At 44.3% G+C, this 12,498-nt stretch overlaps 1 protein-coding gene across 1 annotated transcript in view; it reads left to right on the top strand.

Moving 5' to 3' along the window:
- Positions 1-320: 320 nt before the first annotated feature.
- Positions 321-12,498, top strand: part of ELAPOR2 (endosome-lysosome associated apoptosis and autophagy regulator family member 2) — a 402,503-nt gene continuing 390,325 nt past the window's right edge. Inside the window, exon 1 of the mRNA XM_069228716.1 lies at positions 321-960. Coding sequence (XP_069084817.1) covers positions 820-960 — 141 coding nt within the window. The 5' untranslated portion in view covers positions 321-819. The remainder of the gene's footprint in view (positions 961-12,498) is intronic.

The raw sequence follows: 12,498 nt of genomic DNA, 5'->3' as shown, positions 1-12,498 counted from the left end.
GGGAGGGACCAAACGAAGACCCTATAAATTCCAAAACCCAGCAGACATCATCAAAACAAGAAACATTACAGGTCGTTTAGTGTTAATGACTGTTAGATACAGGGATTGGTAAAAACATTTTTGTCTACTCTGGACCACCCCTTTAAACTGTAGTATAGGATTAATGTTTTTTAAACTGTGAGGGAAAATGGCTTGAGATGCCCATTCTATTTTGAGTAGTCATAAATCTACATTTAGATAAATTGCAATTAAGATGTTATGTTCAACCACATTAAACTATAGATTAGTATGGAAAATAAAGATGAACGTGGGTTGAAGGCATAGGGTGATTGTGACAAAGCAAGGCGACACATGCAAAATCTCCAGGAGCGTGATATTCATGACAGATCTAGGGCAGTCAATGAATTAGACAGGTGACAGCGCCGACATTCACTCCAGGATGAACAAAGAGCGACCCATCGTTCGGTAGGCAGAGGCAGTGCCCGTGCCCAGCAGCCCCAGGGCGCGCGCTCCATCCTTCCCGGCAGGGGAAGCTGGGTGCGCGCGCCCATTCACCGCCTCCTCCGTCTGGTGACGTCATGAGGCCGGCTCTGCCACTGCTACTCCATCCCAGCTCAGCCCAAGCCGGTGTAGGTTAAACAGCAGAAGCAGCGGCGGCTGGGAAAGGTCTGCCGAAGGAAGGGTCCGCGAAGTGGGAAGGGTCAGAAAAGAGAGAGCCTAAGACCGCAAGTAAAATTAGAAGCCAAGAGTCATCCTTTGCAGCTGGGGATTGGAGCAGGGCGCGCTGTGCTATCCACGCCCGCAGGGGCGAGCTCCAGGATGGAAGCGGAGAGCAGGAGGCGAGCATCAGGAAGCTGCAGCCCTTCCACCCTGTCCCCGTCGTGGGCTCTAGTCTGCTGCCTGCTGCTCCCTGGGATCGTCCTGATGGCGGTGGCCGAGCAGCCTCCCCCCTGCACAGAGGTGAGTCCGGTGCGGCTCATTAACGCGGATGAGTGTGCACTTTCCCAGTGATTAAACCTGCCAGCACCCTGTTCTATGTGTCTGTTTCGCATCGACTGGTCATCCCGAGGAGACCGTGTGTGTGTGTATATGTAATATTTGTACGGTCTCTTAATCCTGATCATAGAATAAACTGCCGGCAACAGAGGGATAGCTTTAGCTGCCACGGTCCACACTATATTGTTCGTCTTAAAAGTGCTTATATTGTATAATCATATCACCCGATGGATACGTATGGATACGTATGCTCGATCTTCAAACGCTCCAATGATTCAATGAATTGCTCCCCTTCTCTTGTCATGTTTGTAATACCTAGTAAAACAGTACGGCAGGTTAGTGCACCTGCTGGGGATGCCCCTAGGCAGAAGGCCACAGGCTCGGATCCACCTACACGATTTTGTCATGGTATGATATAATTTATTTGGGCAGTGCAACCAGAGTCGAACTGAGACGGAGAATAGGCCTGGGCACCAGAATAAAAGTGGCCTCCGATTTGGGAATTAGAAAGCTTAAATGCAGGTCCCATGTACTCTCCCTCTCAAAATAAAAAAGTGCCGGTACTCAGTACCGGAGAGTACCGGGCCATTTAAAGCACTGCATGTTTCCAAATTGGGTTGTACTGAACTCATGAAACGCGCTGAATAAGTGTTTTGCAATGTATGAAAGGAAGATTGCGTGTATTTGAGTTTGCAGCAGGTAGTGTTTGTGATAATATCAGGGAAATCAACTGTAAAATCTGCACAGTCTGCCATAAAGCCGGCCGACAAACATTAGAAAAACGGCCCATATCACGACCTGTCGTACCAGCCTATCCGGAACTTCCTGATTGTATTATAGGCCACTAGGACCCTGAGCGTGGCTACTGAAGTACTAGTGGTAACAGTCCTGTGTTCGCAATCTACCCACATAAAGGCCATTTAGTATGTGGTGCTAGCATTTCACTTTCCTTTATACCCGAGCCGTGCTAATTTTTTTTAAATGTACTAACTATTCAGGTAAGGTGGTGCATTTCACAATAAAAAAAGGTGCGTCCTCTGATTACCAATGCCCTGCTGAGAACCATAGACATGTCCCTTTTATTAGGTCCACTTTACTCCTCATGTCTGAAATCACCCACCTCCCCTCCTCTCAGCGGCGTAACGAAAGTGGAAGGCCCCCCCTCCGGGCACAGGCCAGGAGCTGTGCTGAGAGGGGCTCAGTAGCACCCCCGCCCCCCGCGCTGCAGGGGACTGTGTTACGCCACGAAACAGTGCTTCTAGGAATGCTTCAGGCTAACGTAAGCCCGCTCTTCTCTAGCGAGGTTACTTTGTGACTGTGTTGAGATACCTTTCGGACGAGCTATAACGTTTACAATAGTTAAGAAAAAAGTTATAATGTGGCTTCAGCCAACGGGACGCACATTTTCCCGTCATAGACATAAGACTTTTAAGTAAAACACATACTGGAATGCGACTTCTAAAGTCCTGTGGTCGAGTTACTTACACCTGACTGAAGCTTCAAGAGGTTTGACTGCGTCGTGCGCCATAATAGGCAACACCGGCCCCGGGAGAGGTTTGTTATCTTGTGTAACCGAGGGCTCCTCTTTACATTAGCGTCATGTCAATGTCATGCAAACTGTAAACTGACTACGTGATTCCGGTCGCCATAGCATATTTCCAGGGCCCGGAGTTCGTTGAACACACCAATGAATTCTGGGAGATGTGGTAATGTTTTCACATTGAAACCAAGCAGACTGTCTGTACCATAATGCAACGGTTACAGAAGGAATGCACCGACGGGAAACGTGGTGTTCGGTTAGTACGCGCTATGATGGTAAATCTGGTCGCCTGAAGCCAGTAAAACGTGTTCCAGCTCCTTATATCGCCATATGTTTTAGGTTTTCTTCAAGATTTAGCTGCCCGGGCTGTTTTCATTCATGTTTGAGTGATGATTTTTTAAAATCCCAACTATCACCCATGGCCCTAAGTGCCACTGTGTAGACCAAGTTCCAGAGGAGCTGCAGCACACTACCTACCCTACACACGCCGTACAGTTGTACGAGGACTAAACCAATTGTGTAACTCAACTACCACATATATCGGATTTGTAGAGCTGTAGTGAACTGGTGGACACGTTCTCCACTCGTTTAATGGCGATTATTTTATTAACCTTAGATGCCACAAGGTTACAAAGGGAAAGCTGCAGGAGGAACATAAGTCTATCAAGCTGCCAGGCAGGGGCTGCTAATCCCATCGTGAATACCTTACGTTCACCACTCCTGTGCCCTGCGTTTCTGCTATCTCGGGTAGATATGTTATCTGGAGGGTCGGAGACTATTGTCGTTCCGACAGCTGTGCGTTTAGATTAAAGGCTTTATCATTGTTTTTACGACCCCGGCGTTCCCTTTTAGACAGTTTTACCAGCTGCACGTGCGAAACAGATGTATATCCAACGATCATCGATTCCTTCTCCACCTGTCCCCCCCGCACCCCGTGGTCGATATTAATCTGCCCCTTCCACTGTCACACATCCACTAGTAAGTCGCAAAACAAGAAGAGGCCTCACCCCACTTTACCCCCTTGATGGGGAGTAAAAAAAAGCACACGCACGCAACCTCAGAGGAAGCTCTATATCTAGACAATTAAGGGCTCACTTGAAGGCGGGCACTGGCAATGTGAATATATTTTACAGTTTGGTCGATGTCAGTTCCTTCCGTGGCACCTGCCAGTGTTATTCACCGATGACTGGTAGCTTCGAAAACAGAGCACAATGTTGCCAACAAAACATTACCCCAAATCACTCCATTAGCTGCTCTTCAGATAGAGGTGGACTAAAGCCTTCTGAAGGTTGGAACGCGTTTAGCAAACGTGAAGAGTGCTTGACATTCGCAAGGCTTAAGACAATAAGCCAGTCATAGGTTGTGCATCGGCTGTGCTCACCTCATACACAGGATATAAATCAAAGGTAGGCGGTGGCAAAGAGGAAAATATCGGTTGAAAGTGTTCGCCAACGTGGTAAAATACATTTATTTATTTCATATCCTGACGTAGCGCGGTAACCATGCAGGCCCCTGCCCCAGAAACATGCTAATTATTGCTGTGGAAGGCAATTGAGCGTGTTTCCATGGTGCAAATGGGGCGGGAACACCCTAAGATGAATGAGACGAGGATGTGTTGGGGGGGGGGAAGGAGGCATTGCGCATTTGTGTCACACTTATGAACAAGCCACTTTCCATCTGATTAAAAATTAAACATCATCGTGCATAGAAAACATTTTCCAGGGCTGCAAGATCTACAAATAACTACTAGACATGAGAGTGAATCTGAACGCAGATAGCTCGTTGCAGATGTTTCATGCATAAGGTGAGCCCTTGATGCTAATTTGATCTTCAGAGGACCCAGAGGCATCAATTTATTAAAAAATGTTGCTCACAATGATCCTCCGTGGATTATATTCGATGGGGATTTTAAAAACACTATGACAGATTTAGATTAATCTGCCAAGCGAAATTGGACTAGAATGTCTATGAAAATGGTTGCTAAAGTACTACACAAATTAATGGTAGGACATAAACTCAAAGACAATTCCCATGTTCAGCATCCAGATACTTATAAAAGTGCTAGGTTTTCAATTTTCCCTAATTTAGAGTTTTGCTCATGTCCAGGTGCATGTGACAGGTGGACCTCAAACTAGGAATTTTCTCTGATAACTGCATACTCCTGCATACTCGGGTGGCAGCCAATCTTCAGCAATCTCGCAGAAGACATTCTTGATGTCATTGGAGATTTAAAGGCACCTTATTAGAAATACTGAAATTAAGATATAACATTACCAGTATGGATACTTACAACAAAACAAATCGAAGGAGTGCATAAATACTAGTTGTGTGGGCTCTTTTAAAGGAGTGCTGCATGGCAGATGCATTGGGAAGATCCAGAAGTATCCAAGGGGAGACAGTATGTTAAAGGACCACTACAACCCTTATCCCAAGCTACTATAATGCTAAGAGCAGATAGGATTTGAGAAGAAACCAATATATTTTATGCCAAGGAGCAGCTTGCTACTACTGTTAATTATAGGCAACAGAATTAGGAAGAGAACACATTAGGAACGCTTCTTGCTTCCCAAATATCCAGTTACCATGGATTGACTTCATTATGGGACAATCTACTAATTCCTAAGGACATTTCCGAGGAGAGTAAAGACAGGAGAGATGAAGAGAATTTTATGGATTAGAGACAAAGGGCCTGATTACGACCTTGGCAGTGGGGACAGTGACTGTTACGAACTATCATCAAAGAGCTTCATGCAAACTGTATAAAATAGGCTAGGGTGTTAATTCTTTCTCTGTCTTTCATTCTCTATTCCTAATAGTAGTAAAAAGAGTTTGTTTGGTAGGTGTACATTCTTATTTGTAAAGCCACCAGCCTTTACCAGTGGTTTAAAACAAATGAAATGTATGTGAGAGAGCAGCTAGAGATGAGGGGCACTTTTGTGTTAGTGAGTGAATCCGAGGAGGAGGTCATTGGAGACTGGAGCGGGGGCACACAAATGATTGTCACACAGGACGCCACCAGTGTTAAAGCTGGCCCTCATGGCAGCATATTTTTATAGAATGTCCTGACCTACAGATCTTTTGGGATTAAGCCCAGATCCAACCAAGAGATTTTACTTAGGTAAATAATATTTTAGATGCAAAAGCTACGCTCACTGGAAGTACATAAATCTAAAAATCCTAGTAGTCAATTATTCTCAATCTGCTCTTTTAGGAACTCTGGCTTCATGTAAGCTGATCTCTAAAAAAGTAGAAAGATGGTAAACCTCTGAAAATAGAGGAGCTGAGAAGAAGCCAGTGGCGGAATGGGAGAAATGTTTTAAGTAAGAAGTTGGATATCGATACAAATGAATAACCCGGGGAGGGGTGGTTTATTGAAATAGGCCTGGCTTGGCATCAATGCGCATTCGTCAAGATGAGTACAGTTAAGAGTAAATGTTCAAGAATTCCTGCCCTGTAATTCTCTAATATCTGAAGGTATTATAGTAATTTCTTATGCAGTCTCACAAACATGGACCGACCCCTATTGCTGCTGATCGTTTTTATATGACTACATTTTGTATTCAGATAGTGCATTTTTATCCAGGAAGTTCTACTTAATTCTGTTTAATATATGAAGTGGTTATTTTATTGCTCATGCTATTATACACACTCCTTAATGACTTTAAAATATGTGTTCAAAATTAAGCATCACCACATAAGGAATGGATTGATAATCTATCAGGGAAAAGTTTGTGAAAGGATGTTAAACATGCCACCCCACTCAGAGATCCACAGAAGCCTTGGCCACTTTTAACATTTGACACCCTTAGCCACAGTTCTGACTGTATCAAAAGGACACAAACGCACATATCTAAATTAGTTCCTCCTCTGTGAGTCTGGGCCCTGATCAGATTGCCCTGCTGGATTTTGGAGACATGGAGCCTCCTGAAAACATTAGAACTCTCCTGTATATTAGATTATGTGTCACCCCAGAGTCACCATCCAACAGGCAGGGTTTGGGTTGATGCATTTAATTACATGCACCTGGGGCATCAGCACAGGTCTATTGAATGCTACTGCACAGCTCTACTCACAGTACATCCCAACACAATGGTTTTGCCTGCAGTCATGCAGGGTGTGTTGATGACCACCACAGCAGCGGAGGATGAAGCTGTTGGTTCCCACGAGGGTGGCTGAACTCTATGACTGCAAAGCTGGGGCACACAGTGCCCCAGTCTTTGAGCAGACAGATGTTTTTCTTTATCGTCGTGTGTCAGCCACGGTAAGTATAATAGCATCGCCCACTACTCCTTCAGGAATGGAGAGCTGATGTAAGAGGAAGCTAGAATACTGTTTGAAACTGTGAACCCCCACCTACCATTCACCCCCACTCCTATGTGCTGGGCATCAGGTGCTCCATGTGGGATGTCACATCCACTTCAATTGGCTATCCAGGTGTCAACATGCGCAAAGTGTATGTAGACCCCCTCTTAGGAGGCCTCCATCCATTTCCCTCGGATTGTGCTTCTGCTTAGTGTATATTCCCTAATGAAATCTTTTATCAGCCATGCAGAGATTCCTTAATTTATGTGATGGTTACCCCTTTATATATAAACCATGGTGCACTCTCTTTCAAATATGTACGTTCAGAAAGAAAATCTGCGCTCTTCATGACCCTGAATAAGCCATTACCAGAATCAGTACAATTTGTGTAAAATATGTGAACATCTTGGATTTTTGGGATTTCTGTGGGGAAGCTGTAACGTTTGTTGGGAAACCTACATTTTAGGCCGAAACTAATTTAGCAGTCTACTGTAAGATGCGTTTGCTTTATTTAGTTATTTCCAACTTCCCTGAAAATCTAGATACCACGCTAAATTACAATATATGTGTGGTTTCTGTTCCATGGGGACACATTTCTCCTCCACCCTGCACTCTTCTCTTGCTGTTAAGATCTCTGTCCCACTCTCTCGCCTCTTGTCAGCCTCTTTTGGTTTAGATGCTGCATTCATTCTCTGTTCTCCCCACACCTTGCTCCACGTCCATTTTGTGTGTTGTGACCCTAAGCACCCAGGTCTTGATAGAACAGCGCTTACCCTGGGTGACTCAGAGAATCTAGTTCTGCGGCCAACCTAAAAGGCCTGTCTAAAAAGGTGCCTGCCGCCAGCCCACGTGCCTCAACGATGGAGGCTCTTCGGGTGTTACTCATTGCTTTGTTGGTGCTTTCTCAATTTCTCTTTCTAGCAATTTAGGTTGGAACCTGCGGGCTGAACCCAAATATCTGCCTTTCCGGGATTTATACTGCAGTTAGCTTTTACTCTCCTCCTAGCAGCTGTCTCCTGTAATGGATTGCAAGGAGTGAACTTGCATCAGACATGTGGCGAGGAAGGACATCGCTCATGCACAGAATTGTGCGTAGATTTTCAGCAGGTCGATGTGACTGAATTTCGGGAAAACGCCTAAATCTGAATTGTATTTACTTTGGAGTCTTTTTATTTGGTTTTAAAGATGAGATCGTACATATTGAGCCGCAGGTCTTTAGCTGAACATTCGTCTTGTTTCACATAAGCAATCAAAAGTTTAGAAACTCAGGAGGGGAGTCAAGGTTAACCTTTCCCCACCCCAATCATGAATATCAAAAAGAAGAACGAGACAGAACGCCTGATTACAAGTAACTGGTGTCAAATGTGATATTTAGGGCCTCACACACAATTCGACATCGCGATATTTGGAATTTTCACCCTTTTCAATCTTTGAGGATTTAACCTGCATATTTTGGTGTTCAATGCGCCAAAATCTGAATATCAAGGTAAATTCCACCCCCATTGTACACCTACTGCCGAAATTTAACGAAGGGTGCCATATTTATTGAACTTAGTAAACACAGTGTGTGCTAAACGTTTCACCACTAATAGTTGTGATTCGTTACAAACGTGTTTGTGTCGTGATAGCAATTGAACGGGCCATTTGTAATTGGGGACTGAGCAGTGTTGCGGTAAAAAAGAAGAGGAAAACGAACAGGAACAAAGAACAGAGGGTGCTCGAGTGATGCGTGTGCTTTGTAGTTCCCTAGTGGGATGAATCTTGTGCGAGAGATGACGTACGCTGGAGGGATTCTTTTGGTCAGTTTCACAGCTCGAGAGCGTGGAGATGTTAAGAAGTGCTCGAGCTCGGAAAAGTAGTCTACTAACGGCTCTATTCCAAATAGGTTTAAAAAGTACAAAAACACGCAATTATTCCAACCTTGTTATTCGCATAAACAGTGAATTATTTATTCATCAAAACATCTAAACATTTGTTGTTTCAGTAGGTAAAGCAGAATTCATCACGTGTTACAAAACTCAATTAATAATTACTAATAACATTTTCGCAATGGTAAAGTAGAATTTACCATGAGTGGTTGAAACTGTGAACGTGTAAAGCTGGGTCAGGGTTCTTGGGTTTGGATTCGCTTTGTCAGACAGTCTATGGGTGGTTACATGAAAACAATAGATAATCCAAATGCCTTTGACATAGCTGGGACTGAAAAGGAAACTAAAATGGAAGGGCGTTGCTGCTGATGTGCAAATAATTTGCGAGTTGAGCACATTAAACATCGACAGTGTGTTAAAGGCAGCTGCTGAGCACTATCTTTCTTTCATGTTACTGCTAAGACATTTTTGAGCTCCTTCCACCTGAGCTCTGAAGTGGTCCGAGTTGTGGGTGTGTGGAAGAAGCAGCCACTAAACATGTAACCCTTCCCCCCACTTCTCTCTATCTTTAGCAGGTATGTGAACGCCTAGAGTATGACACGTCACACTGGGTGTGTAGCCCTGAAAATATACTTCAACCTGTTAAAATGTTACAATACAAAAAAAAGTGATGAAATGAGTGCATGAATTGATGTCAACCACTAGTGATCACTCAGGGCTACACTCCAGTTCATCATTTTTTGCTGAGTGTGTCACTCTAGAGAGCACGAGAGAGAAAAACCATATGCTCCTGTGAGAACAGTTCAGGTCAAACTGCTAGTTATTGTTTTATGTAGACAAGAACTCAAGCAACACAAGTCTGGTTTCAGCCTACCTCATCCGTGAGATGCAGCTTGAGTGCTATGTCACAGTGAGCATAGTTATGTTATGGCTATTTGTATAGAGCACTAATCACCTGTTAGGGTATCCAGGTGCTTCTCAGGCATCTAGGCTGTGAATTCCCAGGGGAGAAGGGGGGAAGGAATTACTGGAAGAGCCTTGTTTTCACTTCAGCATCTTGCATAACTCAAGAAGCAATGAGAAGGCCTTGATGTGCTGTGTTAGGTCGTTCCAGGCTTTGGGGGAGATGTGGGAGAAGGTGTGACTTCCAGTTTGTTTTTGTGTATGTGGGGTATCTGTGCTAGTGGGAGTCTGACCGATTGGAGGTGTCTGGAGGGGTGGTGGAAGTGTATGCTGCTATTGAGGTAGGTAGGGCCTTTGTTCTGTAATGCCTTGTGTGAGTAATTTGAATTGAAAACGCTTGTATACGGAGAGCAAGTGAACTTCTTGAAGGTATAGAGAGATGCGAGTGTTGCAGGGTAGGTCGAGGACAAGTACTTCTGCAGCATTTGGACTGTTTGGAGCCTGCTTAGAAGCTGTTTGGTGATTCCTGCTTAGAGTGGTTTGCTGTAGTTGAGCATGCTGGTAATAAGGGCTTGTTTTCCTGGTGGTCTCTGGTAGCCACTTGTAGATTTTCCATGGCATCCTAATGATGTGGAAGCAGGTGGAGATCACTGCGTTTACCTGGGCTGACATGTCGAGGTGGTCATCAAGAATTATTTCTAGGTTTCTGGCATGGGTAGATGAGACTGGTGTGGGGCGAGGTCTGTTGGCCGCCAGGTGTAGTCCTATATAGAGGTCTTCCTTTTGAAGACCAGCACTTCAGACCTGTCTGTTTTGAGCTTTAGGCATCTGGATCTGATCCTGGTGGCCACAGAAGTGGTGAAGTTGCACTACGCAGGGAGAGCATCAATTGAGTGTTGTCTGCATATGAAAGAATGTTGATGTTGTGCGAACTGGTGAAGTTTACCAGTGGGTTCATGTAGATGTTGAAAAGGGTCTGGCTGAGAGATGATCATTGGAGGACCCCATAGATGATGATCTTGGTTTCTAGCTTTTAGGGTGGCAGGCTGACTCTTTGTGTTGTTCCTGTAAGGAAAGAGCAGATCCAGTTGAGGACTAGTCTCTTTGGATGCCTGTTTCATGTAGTCTTCTGATGAGGGTGGAGTGGAAGACGGTCAAAAGCTGCAGGAGCGTGAATGTCTGTGGTAGAGGTAGGGGACTGTGCATCCAAACTGACTTGGGAAGCCAAAAAGGCCACCTAGCTGTGTTGTTGAAAAGGCCTGCTCCACCTGTCAGAGTCGTGGTTCTAGTCTAAGGAGGGTCATATCTGTGCCACCAGGATATATGTGGGGATTTCCAGAAAACCCAGACAACCTTCGGACGCTGGGTGAAAGAGTCATCCGTTCCACCCTGCATTGGTTTAGAGATAGTAAGGGGAAGGGTTTGGAGAACATACAATAATCAAAGCAGAAAGTTCATTTTAAGGCAGTTGAGCCGGCCTAATAAAATCATCCCCAATTTTCCCGACCCATATGTCTGTGTAAAGGGCAGTGAGAAGGCAGGGAATGTTGCCTTTGTAGAGGGCATTCACGAGAGTCAGAAGTTCGACCCCTAAGTATGTAATTGCTGATGTCACCCATTGGAAACCATTGGTTTGGACAGGACCCCAAAAGCTTTTCTCTGGACCCACTACTCCCATGCTCCAGGATTTAGAAAAAAGAATTTTTAAGCCTTAAGCTAGAGCGAATAATTCTAGTTCCCCCATCAGTACTGGTATGATTGAGTCTGGAACAATAATAAAGCATAAAATATCAGTGAATAAGGCCAATTTATGTTCCTTACCACCGACCTACATTACGCGGATTGCAGGGTTATTCTGGATTTTAGCTTCCAATGCCTCCATTGTCTGGGTGAAAACAAGGGGAGATCGGGGAGTTCTTGATGCATGCCTCCTGTAAGTGTGATGTTATTTTGCAACATTTTGAATAAAGATGTAACAGACAGATGGGTTCTGAGCAAGGTAAGAGATATCATTCCATAGAGTCTCATTCCATTACTTCTTCCTCCTTATTCTGCAGAACATCTCTACCTCACAACCCAATCAAACAACCAGCTCTTTTTATGGTGATTCAGAAACTACCTCAAAATATTCAATTTCTGCAATCCCTCAGCATGAGGAGGGGCTTAATGAGTATCTTTCTTGGTATCCAGATCTTCAGACAATATTGGCCTATCATCAGTCTCAGAAATATGATCGCCTACGTGAAGACCATACATTTTCAAATGGAGACCCTTCATGCAATAATTCCTGCTGTTACTCTGAAAGATGTCATATCTTCCATAGAGATCCAGGATGTCATTTTCATGTCTTTACCAAGGCATTACATAAACAGTTTCTTTGTTTTGCTGTACTTGACAGTCAATACTAGTTCAGGGTACTTCTATTTGGACTGGCATTTGTCCTGCATATCTTCACAAAAGTCCTTGCCTCTTTGGTAGGCATATTAAATCAGGAAGGCATTCAAATGTGCCCGTATCAGAATGACTGGCTTTTTCATGCCATTTTGTTAATAACACAACACATGATGCTCTGCAAAGTTTTCACCATTTAGAGAGTCTTAAGCTAAGAAAAGTAAATGATTCAACCACCTCAGCTTCTGGAATTCACAGGAGGGCTCTTCAGCATGTCTCTGGAAATAGCTTCAGTCTCTCCTTTGCCCTCTTCTGAGGAAACAGCCAACTTCTGCTTGCCTTTGGCTTCACATCAATGGGCGGCATGGTGACCTCAGTCTTTGGGTCCCCCTGAGCAGGATTTGTTTATCACTTTCTTTATCACATCACATTAAATTCTGACTTCATTGGATCTGGCAGCGTTGATTCCTATTACTACGTCACTCCATCTACTTGTAC

This window comes from Pleurodeles waltl, chromosome 4_1 (assembly GCF_031143425.1).
Source record: "Pleurodeles waltl isolate 20211129_DDA chromosome 4_1, aPleWal1.hap1.20221129, whole genome shotgun sequence".
NCBI classification, from domain to species: Eukaryota; Metazoa; Chordata; class Amphibia; order Caudata; family Salamandridae; genus Pleurodeles; species Pleurodeles waltl.
Note: the sequence above shows the minus strand (reverse complement) of the source record. Positions and strands in the feature narration are given on the sequence as shown.